Source organism: Micromesistius poutassou (assembly GCF_964030765.1).
Source record: "Micromesistius poutassou genome assembly, chromosome: 20".
Lineage (NCBI taxonomy): Eukaryota > Metazoa > Chordata > Actinopteri > Gadiformes > Gadidae > Micromesistius > Micromesistius poutassou.
In genome coordinates, this window is record NC_140290.1 from 12,065,529 (window position 1) to 12,088,578 (window position 23,050).

The 23,050-nt window shown below is 43.0% G+C and overlaps 1 protein-coding gene across 1 annotated transcript; it reads right to left on the reverse strand.

Moving 5' to 3' along the window:
- Positions 1-1,311: 1,311 nt before the first annotated feature.
- ptp4a2b (protein tyrosine phosphatase 4A2b) lies at positions 1,312-22,538 on the reverse strand. Its single transcript, XM_084484575.1, has 7 exons — positions 22,417-22,538; positions 5,946-6,242; positions 5,518-5,626; positions 5,304-5,396; positions 4,806-4,936; positions 3,076-3,150; positions 1,312-2,917 (listed from the first exon to the last, which is right to left on the reverse strand). Exons 2-7 carry the CDS (start codon positions 5,948-5,950, stop codon positions 2,806-2,808), a joined length of 525 nt encoding a protein of 174 aa, XP_084340701.1. The 5' UTR covers positions 5,951-6,242; positions 22,417-22,538; the 3' UTR covers positions 1,312-2,805.
- Positions 22,539-23,050: the final 512 nt, after the last annotated feature.

A 23,050-nucleotide genomic window follows, 5' to 3' on the forward strand; every position in this document is an offset into this window, starting at 1 on the left:
TACATGAAATATGTTGTCCAGTCTTGCTTCTTTAGCGTCTGACTGGCTTATCTTTTCTAAAGCTACAAAAAGAGGAGTGACTTTATTGCTTGGGCTAACTTACACAGATCATGCTGGAGTTTACATGTTATTTTTCACAAATTATATTTGTGATTCGTCATATGGCTTACAAAATAAACTAGAAAAATGATTCATTGGTTTAAGCTTTTATGCTCAGGTTGACATTGCAAACATAGCACAAATAGCTAAATGATTTATGTTGCAAATTAATCAATAGATCCCCACCTCTCTCTACCGACTGCAATTCGTGTCTGTCCTCTAAACAGGTGGTTTATTTTTGGCACATTTGGCGACGTAGCATCTTCCTCCAGTGCCCTACTTTTTAAAAGTGGCTCTTCCTGCCCTCGACAATCAACGACACTTGTCGTTTCTGTTCGCTGATTCTCTTCTGTTACCGCTCAAGAAAAGACGCACTATGGACCAAACCAACTCAAATAATGAGTTGGGGTGAACTACCGTACATTGTATAATCCATATTATATATACTGCGATGCTGGGACTGAAATTTCAGATTAATTAAGAACGTCTACTTTAGGAGAAGATAAAATAATGGTCAAAGTAATTTTTTCTTTTACCCAAGCGGCCCAAAATACATTTGAAAGTGGACCGGCCCAACGGGAAACATCCCGAACGTCCCGATGGCCACCCCGGGCCTGCCGGTGAGTCATCATCGCGGGGTTGGCAGCTCTCCCATTATTCTCCCTCGTGGGATGAGGGCGCAGAGGCGGTTGGGTCCCTCGTGCTGTCCGCGTGCTTCGGCGTCACCCAGACTCCGGAGAGGATGAACGATGAACTATTTTTCATTTTACGAAGCGCCTCCTGCCCTTTTTTTAAATTTTATATATATATATATATATATATATATATATAAAATTTAAAAAAAGGGCAGGAGGCGCTTCGTAAAATGAAAAATAATAAAATACGGCAGAGGGCGCCCGATATCCAGATAAAACCTAGGGCCATGGTTCACTATACATCGCAGGTTGTATGCTACCTGTAGGCAGGCCTACATGGAAAGTTATTTTTACAACAAAAAAAGTGTCACATTTAAAGTTATAGTAGCCATACCCTTTTACTGGATGGGAAATGCCCCCATAACTTAATAATTTTAGTGACCAGCTATATATATATATATATATATATATATATATGTAGAGCAGTTACCATTTGAACATGCCTACTACCAAAGTTCTAAACAGTTTCACAATGTTTGTCAATGAAAACTATGGTACTCTTAAATATAAATTTTCCAGAAACAAGTATCTATTCAAATATTTAACTTGAATCGAAACATTGAGTTGTGGGACGACGAGCAGTTGACGACGACAGTATAGATGGTAACTATTTGAAAAGTAACAAGTATCTAATTTATACAAAGTCACTAGTAAAAAAAAGTTTATCAATATTAACGCGGCTACTAGTTTTTCTTCCTTTCAGGATGTCCCATCTAAAAGGCTCCACATACACACCCTTTCAAAACAAATGTAAACTTCAAAATGAACCAATAGACCCAGTAAGGTTGCCAAACGTCAGGTGTGTTATAAAAACAATGTTGGGACTTTTTTTTATTTCAATTTATTATCTTTTAAGAACCAATATGAATTGGGGATGTCTTCGAAATGGGTACAAAGATAAAACAAAATGGCCATTTTCTTTCTTTACCACCTCTTTCCTTCAGAGTAAGGGTTAACAGTTGGAAGTAGGCTCTCCTGTATTTAATCCTGCCACGTTGAGGGAAGTCCTTTTGTAAACCCATTTAACGGAGAAGCAACCCAAGCAGTTGGGGGGGTAAGTGGTGCTGGGTGGGGCGGGGGGGGGGGGGGAGGAGTACCGGTTGTAATGATCACCAAGTTTCTTCATGTGTTCAACTGGTTGGTGTGAGTATGTGTGCATGCATCTAGGACTGCCCAACATCCGGTGGTCTTTTTCTGAGGTGGACTGTTTATTGCACTCCCGTGAGATTAAAAAGTGAAAAATAAAACATGGCTCTAGAGGAAAAAGAAATAAAATAAAAAAAAAAATACAATGAATAACAGAGTGTCCTTACCCCAGTCAAACTCTAGTCTGTCATACTAATCAAAGCCAGTGAATAAATACAGTGGACACATTTAAAACTTTAACTAATACCCCTAAACTGAAACTGAGTGATCGAGTGAGGCCGGGGAGAACGTTACTGCATTGTCAGTTGATATTGTTTTGTGTGCAGAAATAACACAAATACCAAACTGTTATATTTTGTGCTAAATGTTTAAAAATATTTCAAGAAGGTGTATACCCTTGGGCCATTCATCGCAGTTCTTGGGATTGAAAAAATCATTTTACATTTGCTTACAACACCATTGTAAAAGTTGTGAACGTGAGAGTTATGAAGAAAATTACAATAAACACAAAAATATCAAAAAAATCCCATGATTAAACCTTAAAAAAAATGCAAAAAGATAATCTGAATGATAGTTTAACAAATTGTGGCCCCTGATTGAGCGCTAGAAACTGGGAGGCGGGCCCGTCTGTGTGCTTTGACCTTTGACCTACTCATTCATTGGTTCGGCTGGTGGATCTCTGCATTTGAATTTGTTAATTCGATGGATCACTAGCTCACTTCCGTGATCAATTAACCATGAGACTCAGTAATAAATCATCACAATAATTACCAATAGAGCTTTCTCTTTAAATTTTATCTCCCCTTTGTTGGAATCGTTTCCCCCACTAGCTGTGCGCATAGTGCTGCGCGTGACAGTAAAGAGCCTACTGCACACAGCAGTTGTGGCCGTTGGCATCCTTGAACCGCAGACGCATCTTGGGCCTGTATTTCTCGAGGTAAAGAAGCTGTTTGGAGTTGAAGGCTCCACGTCTCTTCCTGAGAGAGAGAGAGAGAGAGAGAGTGAGAGGGGGAGAGAGAGAGAGAGGGAGAGGGAAAACGTCACCAGATGGCATCGGCCAGCACAATCAAAAAATTCTGCACACAATCTGCTACTGTCTGAGGTGGCCATTTTTTAATGCAGAGACTATACTTACAGCCTTATGAATTGCACGGCATCCTCATACTTCATCCCGCACTCGATGAGGGCTAGGGCCACCAAGACTGGAGCTCTGAAAGAGAGGGAGGGTAGCAGAGGGTGAAGAGAAAAGAATGCGGCAACAGTGAGTGAGAGCGCAAGAGGTGTAGAAGAGTCAAATGCCAGTGTTCACATGGTCGTTATAAGGAGAGAGGGGGCGAGTTAGAGGGGGTGGAGGGTAGGTATATCAACCTGGGAAATGAGCCTGGGAAATCAGCAGGGGTGTGCATCAGTTCACCGCTACCCTGCCGAGCGGCTGAACTCACACCCCGGGCCCCGCTCGCACACATGGGAACGAGCGATAAGTTACGGTAAGAAAACGTTCTCACCAAAATGAGGTGGATGAGGTAGAGCAAGAGAGTGTAAAAAGAAAAAGATGGGTCGGGTCTCATCTTAGTGCTGACAGAGCACACATCTTTAAACCAAGCGCATGCATGAGGGTCAGTGCGTGTAAAACGAGTGTTGCATGAGAGGGTGTAAAATAATACGGAAGGCGTGGGAAAATTTAGAAAAATGGTGGAAAAACATCAACAACGAAAGAAAGCGCAGGCACAGCCTTCGCTGCTCAACACCTAAAAGAATGCAGGCTAGTGCGGGGCTGGAAAGGGCGAAGCGACGCTGCATGCGTGTTGAAGAGATCAACGCAGCAGCTCCAGTTTGACCAGCATTTGGAATTACCCGGTTTATGGAATGTGAGAGTTAGATAGCCTCGGGTGGGGGATTGGCCTTTTGTGAGTCCGTCAGAACAGACAACTCCGTGCACAACATGGCTGCACAATATATTTGGCTTTAACCGCAAAATGCTTTCCATTTTGTGCTGGTATCGTGTATCCTTGGTAACTCGTGTTAGCTGTTGCGAATTGAAATCAGTTCTCCAGTAGACGAATAGGGATATTATATAAATGTGCATGATCAATCTTTCTTCTAAAGCTTATCTTCTATAGATTCAAGTGCCAACAAAAAAAGCTCATTATTTCATGTATCAAGAGAAAATGACTTATGTTTGACAAGATGTGCTGCAAAAGCAGTAGTTTGTGCAGCAATTTGAAAAACTGAAATTGGAACGATAAACAACCCAAATTCCCCCTGGTCACAAGTAAGCAGCAAGTGACACAAGCCTTCAGCACAATTTGCCTTCTGTTCAAATCCAAGAGTAACCGGTCAAACCTTGAAAAAGATGACTAATCCGGCTGTTGACCCAATAGGAAAGAGGCATGCGCACAGTCAGGTGAATAGGAGTAGTCTAATCCCTTGAAAGCAGGAATGAATCACCTGTCCCTAATCAAGGGTGACACACACTACCTTTTCCCGTAGACACTAGTCTGAGCTCACAGACAGGGTATTGAAGCCAAGGAGAGTGGAGGTGGTTGTTGGGGTGGATTTGGCTAGTGAGCTTGAGAATAAGGACTAAAATAATCGCCTACAGGTGATTCGCAAATAAATGGATCGATGCAGAGTATATAGTCCGGGCTGGACATTGTCTTGCCGACCTTTGGGAGCTGGGATGGCTCAACCATGAGAACTTAATACAGGAAATACTCATTAAAAAAAAAAAAAAAATGAATCACCACACTTATGAGCCTCTAGAAAAATCACTTGAGTGGAGGACGATGACTCATATGGACCAAAGCCCACGTGTGGTCTGAAGCAAGGTGACCGATGAGACGAGTGCGTGGAACCGCCACTCACCGTCCAAGTCCAGCCACACAGTGTACAGCGATGCAGCAGCCCGGCTCCTCGCGGAACTTGGTCTTTAGCAGGTTGAGCCAGTCGTCGACAATCTGGGTGGGAGGTGGCGCGCCATCGTCAAAGGGCCAGTCCTGCGTGGAGATAAAACGGTTGGAGGATTGAAATAGACGAAACTCAAAGCGATAACCTCAACCGTGAACTTCACACGTCCGTCTTAAAGACTCGCCCTGAGGCAGTCTCTGTTTTGTCAATATTTTCAACGTGTTCCAAGGATTGCTCACTATTTTGTTAGAAAGGACAGCTAACGATGTAAACTGTAGCATTGCATTTTTATTTATTTATTTGGTTTTGTTTGCACAGGTACTTCTTATTTTGTTTGTACAGGTACTTCTTCATTTCACATGTATTGAGGTCTGGGTTGTATGGGCTCACCATGGGACATTTTGAAGGATCGCTAGTATAGACGGAAGGACAAAGGGCACACATGTTCGTTCTTACCAGGACCTGGATCCCCTCCTTCTCTACCGGAGCCTTGTCATAGGTGGCGTCGCATACTCTCACCAGAGTGTTCACCTCAAACTTCTTCAGCTCCTGGGAAAGACACGAGGAGAGAGAGAGAGAGAGAGAGGAGTGGGTCAGTGCAATACTAAATGTGGGACATAACCGTGGCTAGACGCACAAATGAGACGGGCAGCGAGGTGTGGGGCCGTACCTCCGTGAACTTGTTGAGAGTGGCGTTGGTGGGGTTGTGGGTGATGAGGAACTTCATGCACTCGTACGTGATCTCAACTGCAGCGGGGCGATTCATGTTGGCGAGACGGCTTAAAAAACAATTACAATACAATGCTCTTTACAAAAACGAAGGTGACTTTTGGCTCAGATGTCAGCAAGGACTTCCTAGTAGGTGTCTGTATTTTTGTTTCTTTTTAAAAAATAAGTAGAAAAAAATAGAGGAAAAATGAGGTGAGGAGGACAACAGGTGCACAACTACAGGATGGTTGATGTACAAAGGCAGTAGAGACAAAATGGATGACCTAGTCCACAGTGGGGTGTTGCTTGTACAAAATGAAAAAAAAAACTTAAATAAAAAATAAATAAAAAAGACGGGGAGACTATCCAGGAGTCATCCAATCAGTTTACCCCATTCAGGAGAGTTGTTTGTGATTGGCTGTTTGAGAAGAAAGCAGAACTCAAAGATTTCTCTTTATGGCGGGGATAGAGCAGGGCAGTCTGGCCAAGGACTACGCGGTATCCCAGTGGGTCTTTGGAAGAGTCAGGGTTTCCCACTGCTGGTATTCAGGGTGGCTTCTGGGTAGCGTAGTCCCTTGGGGGGCGGCCGATTCACTTGTCCACGAAGGAGAGGTGCTGAGCCTGGCAGAATTCTCCGCTGACACTCACAAACGCCATAAAGGTACGGCCCAAATCAACACAGAAACACTGCAAAGACAGGAGAAAGACAGGGTTGAGTCCACAAATAACATTACCAAGCATTTTCATTTGACATTTTTCCATTTAATGAACTTTTCTTGAATAGTGTTCACCGGGACAATTATTAGCTAAATGACTAGAACAAAGTCCAAGTCCTATGTAAACGAAACCAAAAATAAAAGTTTATAGTATGGAGCCATTAAATAAGTTATTAATTAAATAAACCCCATAAAATGGTGAGGAATGGCCTACATCGAGCTCAAAATAACCACACCTACAGCTGCAGAGTAAGCGGTCACACAGACATGCTTCGTCTAAAGCAGATTGCGTTGAGGCTAACTAAGTAGTGTTTTTTATTTTTCCAAGCTTAAATCACAGACAGTAATGTCACATGTGACCCCTTAGAGAGCATTCCCTGCCGTGACAAACACTCCCCAGGTTACATCACCCCCCCGTCAAAGCACCCCCTGTCACCAAAAGGGAGACAAGCAAAACTAAATAAATACAAATCCCTCACAGAGCCACAAACAGGCCTCAGAAATCCTGTAATGTCTGGTCTATAAACTAGCCGGAGAGCAGTCAGTCAGCCTGTGCCAAGAGGGCCACAGTCTAAACGCAGCCGCCACAAACTGGCTGGAACCATCTCAAGGCAGCGCGGGAGGGAGGGAGAGCGAGCAGACGTGCGTGTGTGTGTGGGTGTGTGGGAGGGAGGCGTGTGATGGGGAGCAGTGAAGAGGATTGGCTCTCACTAGGACAACACATGCAAGGTAGTAGAAGTGAACGGAGGTAAGGGGGATGAATGAGTGAAGTGAAATGGCTTGGACTTTAGCACAGCGTCACAGCCAGCAGTCACAAGTTGAGGATTACAGGGTGGGCATGGCTTCAAAGCATTTCAAAGTCTCATGCTCCACACTTTCACCTCTTTGAAACATTCAGAACTGTGCCCCCCCCCCGCCCCCGCCCCTCCCCCAGCAATCCTATCTCAACTACACTCAATCACCATTTTCCCTTAGACTTTAAACGCGATTCTCTTTCATTTAGTTGCCATAACTCCATGAGATTCTCGGACGAGGCTGGATCAAACAGGGCTAGGCTTCTAACACAGCAGCCTTCTTGCTTTTACATCATCCCCCCGAGTCACTGTGTGCCATGCTCTAGTACAAAACCCTAGCTTCTTGAGCAGGGCATCTCACTTAGTCACCGTTCCAAATTGGTAAGGTAAAAAAAAAAATCATTATCTCCTTGCACAATTGTCACTGAATTCTCCTGTGGGTGCCAAAATAAAACAAGGGTATCACGATAAAGGGAAGCACTCTCCACTCAGTCTTTCATGGTGGCAGAGCTGCAGCTGTCCATGGCACACGCTAACGCGGGTCTTGTCTTGAGTGGTGTGAGGAGGTCCCCTTTAATTACCATGTCTGTGACACACACACACACACACACACACACACACACACACACACACACACACTAGCTGAACGCAAAAAATATATTAAACTGCATTATTTGGGCCTCTGTCAACAGGTGCCCTACACTTGTGTTGCGTCACCAGAAGACACCACTCAACAGTGTGGTAACAACAAAAGCACCAGAAGCCACTCCTAGGACGCCTCTCCACAATGACAGCTTGGCCGACCAGATAAAAACAAGTCGGCTTTTGTAACCGGGGTGGAGCCGGCCTTCTACAGCCAGTGACAAGTAATAACTAAGATAATGTGCGAGCCAAATGGAGGGGACAAAAACACATTATGGTTGCTAATGGTTTCATGAACATGCATCAGTTCACATTTGCGGATGGTTACGGCCCGACGACAGCCCTGTCACCCACCTGTGGATAAGCCGTACTAGCATGACTAACCATGCAGTCAGCACAAAGCCGTGCCATTACCACATCAGTCTGAAGGCCTCGTATCTCCTGCTAAAAGCGTCTGCTCCGTGGCTCAACCCACCGGCGTTTTGGGAAATTCAGACGCGTTGATAACTTAACAAATGTGTCGAGTTATATAAAACGTGTATGTGCCTGGCTATTCACACTGATCGTCACAGCAGAATTGAGTGAGCCGAGATTGTGGCCGGGTGAAAAGGGGAACCATGACGCAGGCCGGGGCTCGCTATCAGCTCATAGTCTGCTGAACCGTGCTGAACGGCAGCTGGGGCCCGCTTCCAACTTCCTTCTTTGCCGTCAGGAACGCAAATCATGCAAATTGGTCAACTGACACTGCAGGATCAAACCACCAAAATGAAACTGTACGGCAGTACGCGGGGAGACAAGTTGCTTTTCTAAAGTACATTCAATAACATTGCACAGGCTCTCACACAGGAAATGCAACACACAACAGGCCTTGCAATAGTCTGTGGCCTTCAGTGTGGTAACCCGATCATGTGAAGTCTGTGTACAGTACTTTCAGCGTGTTGCATGTTCAACACAATGTTACCTTGAACCCGAGAACACTACTTTCGATGTACTCATTATGTTACTCAATAAAGTATCATCCTCCCCCGTGCTCACGTCCAGCTTAATGTCACTAATACACATTAAACTCATGGTAACCTTCCACACCCATATCGTACATCCACAGATATGCACATGAGCAGGATGAAAAAACACGCCACAAACTGACCAAGCACGCACACACACACGCAGACAAGACAGACTGAGACGCAGGCCGTTTGAGAAACTCCCAGGGAAACACCACGTACGCCAACACAGGCAACGATAGTCGACTGGATGTACCCTTGAGATTCTAAGAAACGACAACTTGAGCTGCATAAAGCCGTGTGTGTGTGTGTTCTAAACTGGGAGAAAGGTCAATAAGTGAGCGCGGAGGCCTCGGCAGCGGCCCGGAGAGTTCCCCTGATGCCCTGCTTCTCGTCACGTGTTCCCCTGGCGAGGAGCTGCAAGAGCAGCGTGCGGAGGGGGTGGGGGCGTGAGAGCGGGCCCCAATCAGCTGGCCTCTCACAGTAGTCCCACACACGCACATGCATACGCACGCACACGGGGGCTTCCACATCCATGGTCTTCGTGTACTCACGAAAATAGAAGTAAGGATAGCCCATTCTTGAATAAGGTCATCCCTTATATATGTAGTGGCATTATAAATACTAAAACCATGGTTTGAAGGGATGCACCGATTGGGAAATTGTTGGCCGATACCAATGCTTACAATCTGGCCAATAGCAGATGCTGATGTTTCTTTTTGTTGTTGTCATTTATTCCCCTTTTGTGACAGGGAAACAAAGAAACAGTCATTATAAAAAAAGAACAGCTTTCAGACTTCCTTCCTTCAGAGCATCTATGAATGAGCAGACCTTTACCATATGTATAAAACAAGCTTAAATATATTCTTCCTTCACATGACAAATTATTTTGTGAAAAACAACTTTTCAAACTTGACAAAACATAAACATCGGCAAAACTGCGAATGCCACCTTAAATGCCGACAACAATCAACAAGGCGAATATCAGACGATAACGATGTGCGGCCGATAAAAAGGTGCATCCCTTGCAAAGCAACACCTTTAGAGATTATATATGTTGTGAGATTGTCGAGCATTGAAATGGTAGGCCAGGATATTTAAGTGTTTTTGATTGCAGCTTCAAAAAAGCGCTGCAGGCCTTAGCAACAAGCGCTCGAGCCTACACGTAAACAACATATTCTAAACAACATTTAAATCAGACGTCAGTGGACTTAGAAGAGGAGAGATGTGAAAGAACAGAGGCACGGAAATAGAGGAGGATAAGTAATCAGGGCATCTCGGAACAAAAAGGGCATAGAAATACAAACATGTGATAAGAGTTGAGAAGAAGTGGGCGATACACACAGGCGAGTCACAGAGAAGCCATGCCCTTTAAAAGTGATTGCTGCGATCGGGGAGAAGACAAGCTGTCTCACCCGTAAAGAAGAAAACTGCTTATAACAATTTGTTACAAACCGGTCGTTACAAAAGTTCCAAATCTGTTACCATTGCCCTTCCAAGACTGAAAGTCTCATGTGGCGTCCACATGAATTCAGCAGCTCAAAATTTGAATTCCATTGCAAACCTCAGAACTCAAAAGTTCAACAATGAGTGACCAAAAACAACAAAAATGTTGACAGAAAAACAGCTCAACCAAACCATGTAACTTCCCTTTCATTGCAAGCATGTGCTCATTTGCTTTTAGGTCTGTTGGGCAACCAGGGGTAAGAAAAATAATAATTAAAAGCTAGGTAGAAGCCTAAGCATGTTCTTAGTTCCAGGTCTAGAGTGCCATTATTAACATGACCAGTGCATGCCATTGTGTAGCAACGATTGGACATAACCCCAATGTGTCTAAAATCATGGGGAATTTGACAGCTGTTGGCTACCATATTAGACAGTTAGCATCCCTTACAAGAGTTTGGCCCAGTTTTGACATCATGAGGATTCAAACCAGTAGTATTGACCTCTGAAGTGTCCGAGGAGACAAACCAGGGGAGTCGGACAGGCAAGACCAACCCCAGACTACATCCATTCTCATGTTATAGCATGGGAATAGAGGCGAGAAACGCAAGGCGAACACACCCAGTGCCAAGACCCTAGATCCAGCAGTGGAGTGAGGCAAAAAGCCAGGGGCTTTGAGCCAAATGTCAGCGTCTTGTGGCCTCCATAGAACTGCTAAATAGCTAACAGATAATGAATACGTTTGAAAACTGCCATAAGGGACAGAAAATGAGAAGCACGTAAAAATGTACAAACACAACGCTATTTAAAAAAGAGAAACAAACAGCAAAGAAATACAAGAGACACTTTGTCAAAGCGCAGATCACAAGCAACACAAAAACAATGTGAAAGGCGTGGGTTGCTTTTCAAAGTTTGACACTTAACGGTGGATTTCTGAAACAGGTGATGAAAACCATATGGCACTTTGAATCTGTAGCAAACCAGAAAAGCTAGAGATTAAGTGGAGTTCCTTTGAGAGATTGGGGACATGCTACTTTTGAAGCTATTTGCAATCTTTTCATGGAGTTTGTCTACACTGCCTCACCGACTTGTGAACAACACATGACCATTTGCATTTCTAAAAAGGGGTAAGGTCATTCTTTTGAAAAAAAAAGTCCCTTATGAAAAGGGCCCTCATAAAAAAGGGCCGACTACATTCTAAGACTACAATAAGACTGCCTTTGGTTGCATTCATGGAGGAGATGGTTGAAGCACGAGCATGGGAGCAGAGTGCTTCAGATAAAGCCGCTGCACACCTGCCCAGTGCCCAGCTGGTTTCCCACTGTGACGTCAATGCCGTTATAGGGCCAGGTGGGTGGATCTCCTGTAAGAGTGGTCACTGTTCTAAGACACAAAGCAGCGTGGAACCCCCTCCTTTCACTCCTAGACCCTTGCCGGTTACCACCAGGGGGAGAGACGGCTTCACAGCAGATACAACAATGCGGATAGGTTTTGTTGCACACATTCGCACGCTCAAAAAGGTTCCCGGATGCAACAGGCCAGACACCCACAAGCTTGTCACATTCACAACAAGCCCCTGACTAATGCCGTCCGCGCACAGCAAGTCACACACACACACCCACCCAACTTCAGAAGGCCTCGCCTCTGAGCGTTTACTCCTTAAAAAAAAAAAAAAAGTTCTGGGTTACAATCCGCAATATATCCACAAAATGACACTTTCAAGTCCAGGCATGTTCAGACATGACCGGTGTTTAGAAGAGCAGGCCGGAGCCCAAGCGGGGAGCCACAAGGCAGGTGCCCATTCAGCCAGGCTGCATCTCATAGGCCACACACACACACACACACACACACACACACACACACACACACACACACACACACACACACACACACACACACACACACACACACACACACACACACACACACACACACACACACACACACACACACACCTCGGGATGAATGTGATTCTCTGAGTCAGAGGAGGTGCCTTTACACTTTGTTTACTAAATTCCAAGCAGGCAGGCGATACTGGGAACGGCTCCTGGAACTGCTGAAGGAGTTCTCAGAAGCGTCCTGCTCATTGTGAGACACAGTCTGAGAACAGGTGTGACTTCATCCTCTATTCAAAGAAGGTGGAAAAAAAAAAAAAGATTTGTCAAGCATGTCAGGGAAACCATGTGCATGGCCTGAGAGATAGTCTCCTTGATCCAAAGTTGCTCCGCTATAAATACACACACACACACACACACACACACACACACACACACACACACACACACACACACACACACACACACACACACACACACACACACACACACACACACACACACACACACACACACACACACACACACAAAAGAGGGATTGTAATGAGCTCCACTAAAAAAATATAACATGCAGCCCACATAATTGGATGCAATTCACAGAGTGCACGTCTGTGTTTACCTGCAACACGGTGGAACCGTAGGCAGACTGTCTGACTCAGCCATGTGGTCGTTGCTGTGAAATAATAAAAGCGTCGGTTTCTGCGTGTATATTTGTCCAAGTCCTTGAAGACGAACAAAAAACACCCAGTCTGTGTAGGTAGAAGTGCAAAAAGGCAATAGATCAACTACGGATCTCTCCACTAGAAATGAGGAGAAGGGAATGGGCAAACTGGACTGTCAGCCGCGAGTTTAAGCAAGATGATCCATTAACAAGCCGCTGGCATTTGCCTTTCCAAGGGAGAATAATTACAAATGTTAATTGAATGAGGTTAATGTAAAGCAGTAGGACCATGACAAAACGTTTCTTATGGATGAAAAAAAAAAGGCACAAATATTGACACACTAGCATATGTTAACATATGTTTCTCAAACTGTGAGTAACATATGTTTAGTGGTTAAACCGGCCCGATTCTCTAGCCCTCAACTTTGACTTTTAGTTTATACAACAGCAAATGTATGCACATCCACATTTACTGAATTCCTGAGGCCTGTCAGTCAGCATTCCACAGCTTCCAATAAATGAGTATTATCGTAATGGTGGCTTCCCTTGGATCATGGCAAAAACGGATCCAGCCAACAAACCCATCCATCTTGTACCAGCCCACATAGCAAGGTTATTATGTGTGAGACATAAAACACCCGATATATATCTATATGCAAGATCCTACAAAACAGGCCACGTCATGAGTATTCAGTATTTGCAAATAAATCCTGCAATTGACATGCTTCCTCAACATGCTCAGGAACTGGTTCACCTCCTCGCTGTTCTCCAACACAAAACACATACTAAGGGGCCTGGAGAGGGCGGTGATAAAAACAGCAATCCCTGGGGTGTTTCGCCCGTCAGTTTGACACCACGAGCACACGGCAAAGCCCACTTATCACTCCTCTTTGCAGTGCAGTGTGAGCACAGATAAAGAGTGTGACAATCAAATGCCCCGAGCAGCGCTTACAGGGAGGCCACGGGTGACAAGGGCCAATAGTCTTCTGCAAAGGACTGAGAATCTGGGCTTGTGTTACTTGAAGAGAGAACACGGAGGAAAGCCCATATCTGGAGAAAGGCATTAGTCAAAATCGAGAAACTCTGTTCAATTTGAGTCAAAGTGTTCAAGACAAACTGGTTGGATATCACACTGATTTTTGATGAGAATTAAGACAGTGTTCCCAGATAATAGACTGGGCTTTTACAATTTTGTTTAGAATTGTGGTTTTGTTACCAACCATTTAAATAGATTGTGTAATTGTGTATAGAAACATAACTTTCTTTACAAGCCTTTCCACCTTATTATTCAGAAAAATAACTGCTGCATATTAAAGTCCTTCCAGAATTATCTGAGGGTATGCCAGGGACTTCCCTAGTGACTTTGGTGTCCCACCACCACAATATAACTATTCTGTGGGAACAAGTAGGTTATAAAACAATCCTGAATAAGGAAATGCTCCAGCAGACACCAGACGCCATAACCCTAGTGGCAATTGGGTCAAGACATTTCTTTGAAATGCAAAGAATGTGATTTGATCAAATTTAAAAAATGAAATCATGAATTTGCATATAAAATCCAGCAGAGAGGCAGGATGACACATGATAATTGTCACAAGCTATTCCGGAGTAGTTTAATGATTCACATGTTTGAAGACTGAGCTACTGAAAAGGCATTCTCACCGGTTGTAATAGATCACTAAGTGGAGAGGCAAGTGTACCCCCGCAACTGTCAGCCGATGACCGAAATGTTAATTTTGAGGACAAAAATAAATAACTAAAAAGATCTGTATAAATACAGACTTAGAATCTAATCCGATCACCATTCAGTCAATAAAGGAATCCTATTCCTCATCTCTTTACACTGTAATGGCATCATTTAGTTCACTCCTTTCTGCCTAGTAAATGTCAATGTGAGCACACAGATCGATATCGACAACTGTGTCGATTCCATTTGGGAGCAGGTCATCGGATTCTCAGAGAAGCCAAATATTGTCCCGATTTAGATTCCTTATTTGCATAACCAAGTAAAGCACTGTTGTTCCAATTTGTATTGCCAGGCCACAAACACTACTTCCTTGTCTCAACAAACATCTTCATATGAACTGAGACCGATGCAGTCACTTATGCCGCCAGAATGCCCCTTCAGCGACCTCTTTAAAATCGGATATTGAAGCATTGCTTTGCCTTCCCTTCTGGATTGTCAGCTGTCCAGTTGTGCTCATCTCACTAGAGACATATTTGAATACTTGATGAGTACAAAAGGCCCCTACACAGTGACCAAACTCTTTATTACAGGTCGTTCTTCCAACTCCTCAGATGGAGAACACTATAAAACTTGATTTGAATAAAAAGGTAGAGAAGATCCTTAAGGTATCCCTCTAATCTTCACCCTTATCAGAACTACAGTTCGGTGATATTTGCCATTTTCCTATTGTCCAATCATGGTCAATCTATTTCGCCAATAAACTATCCAATCACCGGTGGGGTGGGAAGAGGTGTTTGGGGAGTTACGTCAACTGCAAGCAATACAGTTATGAGGATATGTGGATAAACATTTATAAAAGAGTGAACATTATATCTAAAATATTTAAGAAATCCAAAATATATTTGATAGCAATGTCTTCACCACCAAAAGCTCCCTTTTAAAAGTTTGTATGTGTCTGCAGTTGGTGCGACAAGGTAAAGTTACGGTACACAATATATAATATCTCCTACAAACATCTTATCTTAAATATCATGATCCAAATCATATCTATGACGTCAACTACTCTTATGGAGCGCAGGGCAGTCCTGGTGACCAGGACATATGGACGACGGCGATGTGGGGCGTAAGATCCATGGAAGAGCCCCCCATGGCTCTTAACAGGGCTTACTGGGGGGACATTCGGCTACAAGAGGAACCTCTATAAATACACATACATGCACAGATTCTAGAGAGCTGATATTAATCTGCAGCGCTCACCTGGACTCCATCGAAACGTGGCTCTCCGCCTCCTGCCTATTTCACCATTAAACGAACATTGAGTGGAAGATATCTCATAAAAACGTTCACAACAACAATATGACTGTTTGTTGCTTGCTATAATCTGAAGTAGTTCTGGCAGGTAAACTGATTATTCGTGTGTGACTTTTAAGCGTGTTTGTCTGCAAGACACTGGACATTATCCGTGAGCACATTCGGCATCTTAAAAGTAATATGGTTGGCTGCTTGGCTTTCTCTGCAATGATGCCTACGCAAAAAAGCCATATGAACCAACAATAATAGACGGCCAGCTCCTGCAGAGACCGTAAACCGAACATAGTCTGCTCTAGTTCCTGCTGAGAGGCATCAATCGCGCTGACATTTCAGAGACAGAGTCTCTGCCATCTGACAACATCAGGGGAATAACTGTTGCCATACCTACAAACATCTCTGGGGAAGCAACAAGTGTTCCTGCAGGGCCTGTGTTTGTCCCTCATGAGATGATCAGGGGGAAAAGCCATGGTGCTCGTGTAATAATATTGACAGAGTCAAGCTGAAGAAACACCAGGAGGTGACATTTCAGGAGTTATTTCAGGGGTTATGAGCTACAGTCGCCCATGCACACACATATATTATAGCTTGTTTAACTCAAGCATAGCCTTCAAGTTTAACATTATGTACTGAAGGAGTTTGTCAGGGCCAGATTCATGAATGTTTAACGAACAATAAAAGGTATTTAAGTGGAACACCTTTCGGGAAGGTTTAATCTTTTTTTTTTTTAATTTTTTTTAAGTTGCACAAAATGAGATCAGCCATAGAGGTAAAAGTACATGATTGTCAGTTAAGAGGATGGAGACTGAATAACCTGGGTTTTTATCTTGCTATGGCTACAACATCTAAGGTCAGCTGTTAACAGTTATCACAATGAGAGATCTGATTACTACTAGTTGCTATGGTTTCACCTGACAAGCATTGTAGCAGCATCTAGCAGACATGCCGATCCCAAAGGCACTACAAGTGATGCCGAGCTCATGCGCTTGCTATTGAATTGCAGAATGGTGGCATATACCATAAACAAAGTCTATGCCAAAGGGTGAGTCATTGACCAATTCACTGTATAAAAACGGTTACATGGTTAAATATTCCCCAATTCCCCATTATTCTTTCTAAGAAAAATGTGTATTCATAGAATGGATATTTAATCAGTGGAACTTGTTGGTAGTGACATGACATCCAAGACATGGCAGCCATGTAAGTAAACAATAAGAAAAACAAGATGCAGCATAACTTCCAATAGAGCTGGGCGGTTTGGCCTAAAAAAGTAATCAAAATTTCTTTAAACTAATGGATCATTTACAATTTAAACCTCAAATGTTCAGTTTTTCTCTTAACAAACTGAAAATATCAAACGATATCATTGCATCTGTTAAGAGATTCCATTTCTATAAAGTTGAAGTAAAACCACCTTTTTGAGGAATGAATGTGATTGGAAGTGGCTGGGTTTTGTCCGTGTTCTGGAGGGATGTCTTATACAATCGTCAGTATGGTAATCTATGCCATTTTATCACGGTTACTGAAATAAGACACCAGGTGTGTGGACGTGTAGCCCTCTGTATGGGCATCGGTTGAATACGGCATCCAAGAGAGGGTTGAGCTTCCCGGAGACCTATAGTGTATGTATGATCGCCACAGTGTGTGGTAAAATTTTTAACGCCGCTCATTATAACGCTTATTTAAGTTAAGTTAAGTTATCCTTTATTTATCCCTTTTTGGGGGAAATTCTTTCTCTGCTTTTGACCCATCTGGGAGCCGGTGAACACCCAGAGCAGTGGGCAGCCGCAGTGCAGCGCCCGGGGTTTCACAATGGTCGTACAGTCTAAAAAGGTTTCACAAAGTTGCCTTGGGTTGTAACATACCCCCACCTTTGCAGAACTCTGACCAAAACAATATTTTTTTTAATTAGTGTATGATTTCAGCTGAAAAAGCGCAATCGCTTGCTCTGTAAGGTAAACTAAATCTGTGGAGTCTAGAAAATATTTTTCAAATTGCAATTTTGTGGTTCAGCCATTTCACAAACCGTACTAAAGTAAAATGCTAATTAATCAATTAAACTGTTTAAACACCCTTCCCTGTCTTCTAACAGGAAACCCTCAAAGAAGAAGCATCCAAAACAGACCTGGGCAACATATGGCTACAGGATCGGAAACAGCCCACGGATCGCCCTAATCTGGGCCAAAAATGCCTTAAAGGAGAGCAAAACCAAAAGAAAATCGATAAAATGCACTACTGTGTTAGTGAATCTCGGATGCCTACATTGAGTCTGTAGTACTGCTCGATAACTTTTTCCCATCAGGGGATGCTATACTGAAAAGCCAGCGGTAAGACCTGTTACTCCATACTGAAAAAACCCCATCCACAGTGCGTATCTTCCCCTGCCTGAAACGGAGCCGCTGGGGCCGACTGCTGCATAATCGCGTCATTAATCCACTCAACGTTTTTTTCCTTTTAATTTCTAAAGCGGTGCAATTCTTTAAAACAAAGTGTCATTTTAATAAAGCAAAAAGCAAAAGTACAATATCACGTAAGATTGCTACGTTGACGTCAGTGGCTTTCAGATCCACTCATCAGTCCTGGTCAAGACTGTTATGGCAGATCTTCTAAAGTTTCAGAGGACACATGGCTTCCATGGTATGAGAGTACAAATAGGGGGTTTGAACACTGTGCAACGCTTTGATGAAATTGCATGCCAGGACTACCGCCATTCCCCGAAGAGAGAAATCGCACATAAGCGCTGTTGTGGGTGACGGATTGCCATAAAAGGAAAAAACATTGCTACCTGTTCCACCGAGTTTGACTGTTACAGTAGCACTTTAATGTGAAGTCGGTCACATCAGACGAGCCATGGCGCAAACTCTGGGTAGTGTCGCATAGTAGATAGACAACAAGTTGGAAGATTTGATTCTAGGTTTGATTTAATGGGTCCCAATGGATGACGCTTTGATGTGTGCCACGGTGCAAAGTCTGAGACGTTCATGCTCAAAGTCCATCGGGCGTTTAACACAAAAGTCTGAGATGATCATGCTCAAAGCCCATCGGGCTTTAAACACAAAAGTCTGAGACGTTCATGCTCAAAGCCCATCAGGCATTAAACACAAAAGTCTACGGAGCAACGCAGACAACATGACATTTTTTTTAACTTATGCCTACCGAATGCCCACACAGTTTCTTTAGCTGTACTTTCTAACCCAAATGCTGCCACACCAACGACTTATTTGACATGGTCTAAATTTGTTTGTAGCTGAGTAAATGTTTGTAAATCAGACTAGCAGTCATCGTTAAGTTGGGTGAGTTCAAAGTTGTGAAATCCAGGGTGTTTTAACCACCTGTCTGATAAATCAATCATATAATGTATTAAACCATATGATTATTACGACGTACTACAGAGCCATGAATATTATTTAGTTAATAATTAATGTTATTTCTAGCAATATAGCCCATCACTGAAATAAATAATAAATCAGTGTGCATATGTCCTTTACCCCCCCAAAAATAATTGATTCTTATGAAAGTAACGCCAGCGTTTGCCCGACCAATGAGAATTTGGTCAAATAAGTGCATCATTATTACAACCCTACTTATTAAAACCAGCTCGCTTGCCACAACATCGAATAACAATAATATCAAAATGATGGTGGGGACACTGAATAAAAAGCTATTGGTGGCGTATCCAACACCGTTTGGATACTGACACTGCAACCACACTAACCTATAGTAAATTAATTCGACATGTCTACTAAGTTCCTGTAATTTTATATAATTAAGCACTATGGGTTTCAGGTTTCAATAAAATTGTGCAATATGGCCTTTTGCATACTTTCCAAGTCAGTAATTCCCTCTGTGAAACTACAATTGGCCCACCCCTGATCTAAAATAACCTTAAGCAGCATGTGAAGGCCAAGAAAAGTATGTCAAGTTCCAATGGGCATATATTTGACCGGTCCTATCTTGAAGTCAATGCACACAATATATAAAACACCACAGGTGAAAATTATGAATGGAGTATAAAAAGGAAAATAAAATACAGAATATTTATAACTGTATCTTAAAAAAAAAAAGTGAATTTATTTTAGTTTCTGTGTAGCACTCTTAGGTCACGCAAAGTTGTTCTCCATTGGCACCACCAGCAGATACCCAGAGGCACAAAACACCTTATGAAAATAGAATGCGTCTCGTTAGTTGCCATGAAACAAGCCCTAAGGCCCTACCTTTAAAAACACTCAGGGGAACCCCGTGGCTTGCATGGGCTAACTGACAGAGGACTACAACAGGGGCTCTCCCCCACCAACCAAGCCTCTTTGTAATCATGTTGCCATGAACCGGGCGCATTTTTCACAGTTACCGTAACCAAGGTTCAGAACTTGTTCTTTGTTGTGATTTATGGTGTTCATAAAGAGCGGAACTGGTCACTTGTTGAACCTAAAAAGGTCAAATGCCCAGCAAGATTAATTTAGGTCTACTGTTGCAACATTACGTCTCCTGGTTAAGAGCTCAATTGTACCTTATTTTATACAGATTACCACCATTGAAGGGACCTACAGTGACAATGTGTCATCATCTGCATCATCACTCTAGCAAAGGCAAATACTTCTGCCTTCAGTGCTGTAGACATCAGTAGTTGTCAATAACAGTTCACTGAGCTGCCTGTTGATTGTGTTGTGTATTGTTGTGTCTTCAGAATTTAACTAGCATGTGCAGATGAGTCTGTACACTTCACCAAACAGCTTTGTCAAGGGAACCAGAGGCAGGGGAGATAAACAAACCCTGTATGTGCATGGTGCTTTCCTTACAGTCAAATATGCTGTGGTTTAACCAATGTTTTGGAAAAGGTGACCCTAGAGTTCTCATCTGATGACCAATGACGCAGGGATATTTTGTGACATTTAATATTGATTATTTTTCTGGGTGAGTAAAGCAATAATAACAGAGCAAAAACAATATGATTGTGGTTATAACCATAAACAAACAATCTGATGCAAATAATGGCCTTCACCAGAATCACAAAGCATGCATAAGCGACAACATATTCAAATCCGATACAATTATAGGTTTTTCGTTGCATTGGTCTTCCCTGGCTAAAGGCTGTAGGCTGTTTTGAGTTATCTGAGGGAGAATAGCAATTTCTAAAGTAGGCCCAAAGATCGCGTATTAAACAGCTTCAATGAAGAAGCAGGTCACCGGCATGGATGACCTACTTCCACATACAAGTTACCCCACACTGAATCAGTTGACTAGGTTGCATTATGCACCTATGAGGATGGTTGCAAAAAGGAGTACACAAGAGTTTGAAGCCTCTGGTCATTGTATCATGTTTAAAATCATGGAGGATGTTGTTTAGGTACGACAACCACATTCTTATACAGATCCATCAATACTTTGAATGATAGGCCTAGCGCCAAAGCAAATATGTCCAAGGCGCCACACGTAGCTCATACGATGGAATGTAACACTACCTCACCGGTTACTCGTTGGCTCATTCTCATACCATAGTGGGAGTGGCAACCATATCAATTACCAATACCGCTACTATAAAATGATCAAATTGAAACCATCATTGGAGGGTCATTAAACCAAACAGAGGCATGGGAACGCACCGTGGACTCCACAGCCACAGCTGTTCTGGTCAACTTCCTCCCCAAGTGAATTTCCTCAATTTCAATGGAGCCCACAAGACTAAATGCACGGGTATTCTGTTTTTGGAAACCAAGAGACTAAATTACAGAGAAAACTTTGCCGGGTCAACTTTAAGACCGACTGAATCAGTTGGAGAAAGAATATAGCAGATGCCAACAACAAAGGCAACGGCGTTTAACACGTTAGCTTCCATTCATCCCATTGTCAGTGGGAACTCCAGAGTGTGTGGGTGTTACATACTTGGGTGTACACTGTACAGTGAGGTAAACGCTGTCTTATCGTGATCGTGACTGTGATATAGCACAACGCTTTAAACTAAATGTGTCAGCCACGCGCTGGGTCAAAGGATTTACACAAAGGGCGGAAGGAGGACAGCTGTCGACAAAACGTTAACACACATATAACCCAACACATTGTGCATCGTATCTATTTACTCGTAGACGTGGATTACATTTGCGTTTCTTCCCACCTAAATGCATTATCAGCCGAATGCATTATACACGGCGGTGCTCTCCAACGAGTGAGCCGCTTGGCTAACGCTAGCCAATGGGCTCTGCTAGCTAGGTGTTGCCTCTGCTGTTGTCAACGGCGCTTCATCGTTAAAGAGATCAGTTGTTTTAAAACATTGAATACATTCCAACACGGAACACCGCCCGACACACATGTCCCCAGGTTATAGAGTGGAAATCGATGCAGAAATGATACCATGCCGATTAATGCCACTACTATAATTCTTCCAGGAAATGACAGCCCCCTAACGTGGTGAACCGATAGCCCGCTAGCTCCGCTAACAGCACTCTTTATTAGGTTCACCGATTGGAGATCCAACACGCATTGTGGTTAGGAAGCACCCCAACATTAATGTGCCTCTTTAAAATGTAAATAGCAATGCGTCATATGTATGTTTTTTCCTACACGTTAACATGGCTACGTTAGCATGTTAGCTTGTTGTTAGCCATCTCCTTAGCCTCTATGCGTTGCCTTGTGTTGCGCTTCATTAGTTAGCTGTTAGCTCGTTAACTTTTACATGTCGTCTATCTGTAGTGGTTTTTTTTTTACAGAAGAAACAGTCACCAGTTAACATCACACACAAGTTATATACGTTTGTTTTAGCTTTAGTTTTCCACTTACAAAGAGCAGGTTCAACATTGAAATCCCGTGACAATCCCCGGAGAAAGTGGAGTGAGAGAAAATGTGATGCCAGGTCGCCTATTTCTTCTTCAATGTGGCAGCTTGAGTTTTCGTCGGCTGTGGGGAAATGTTGTTGGGGAGGCGCCTACTCTCCAGCGTCACGGTGACGTCGGAAAAATCCATCTCGAACATGGATGATGACCAGATGACATTACACTACCGTGACGACATTTCTAAAAGCCATCATCAAAACTTAATAGAGCCTATTGTTTATAATCATGGGTTGGGATCATATTGTTTTGCATTTCGCATGGGTTTTTTCCATGAAGCCAAAGGAACAATCCAACCACGTATGACACTGGCACCCACGAGGGTTTGTAATGTGAATGTTGTTGAATTTAAGCCAACATTAAGATTTTTAGATTTTTATTTTTCAGATCTGAATTTACATCCGTCTGCATGTGCATCTACAAATATTTTTTGCAATTTGGGCTGTGTCTACGTAATCCTATATTACACTTTTTGTGTTGTTGTTACACACTGAAACCACATCATCAATTTCACCACCAATCACACCATACTTTGCCCCACATATGTTTAAAGCAGAATGTGTGTGCACATATGATGCACATCA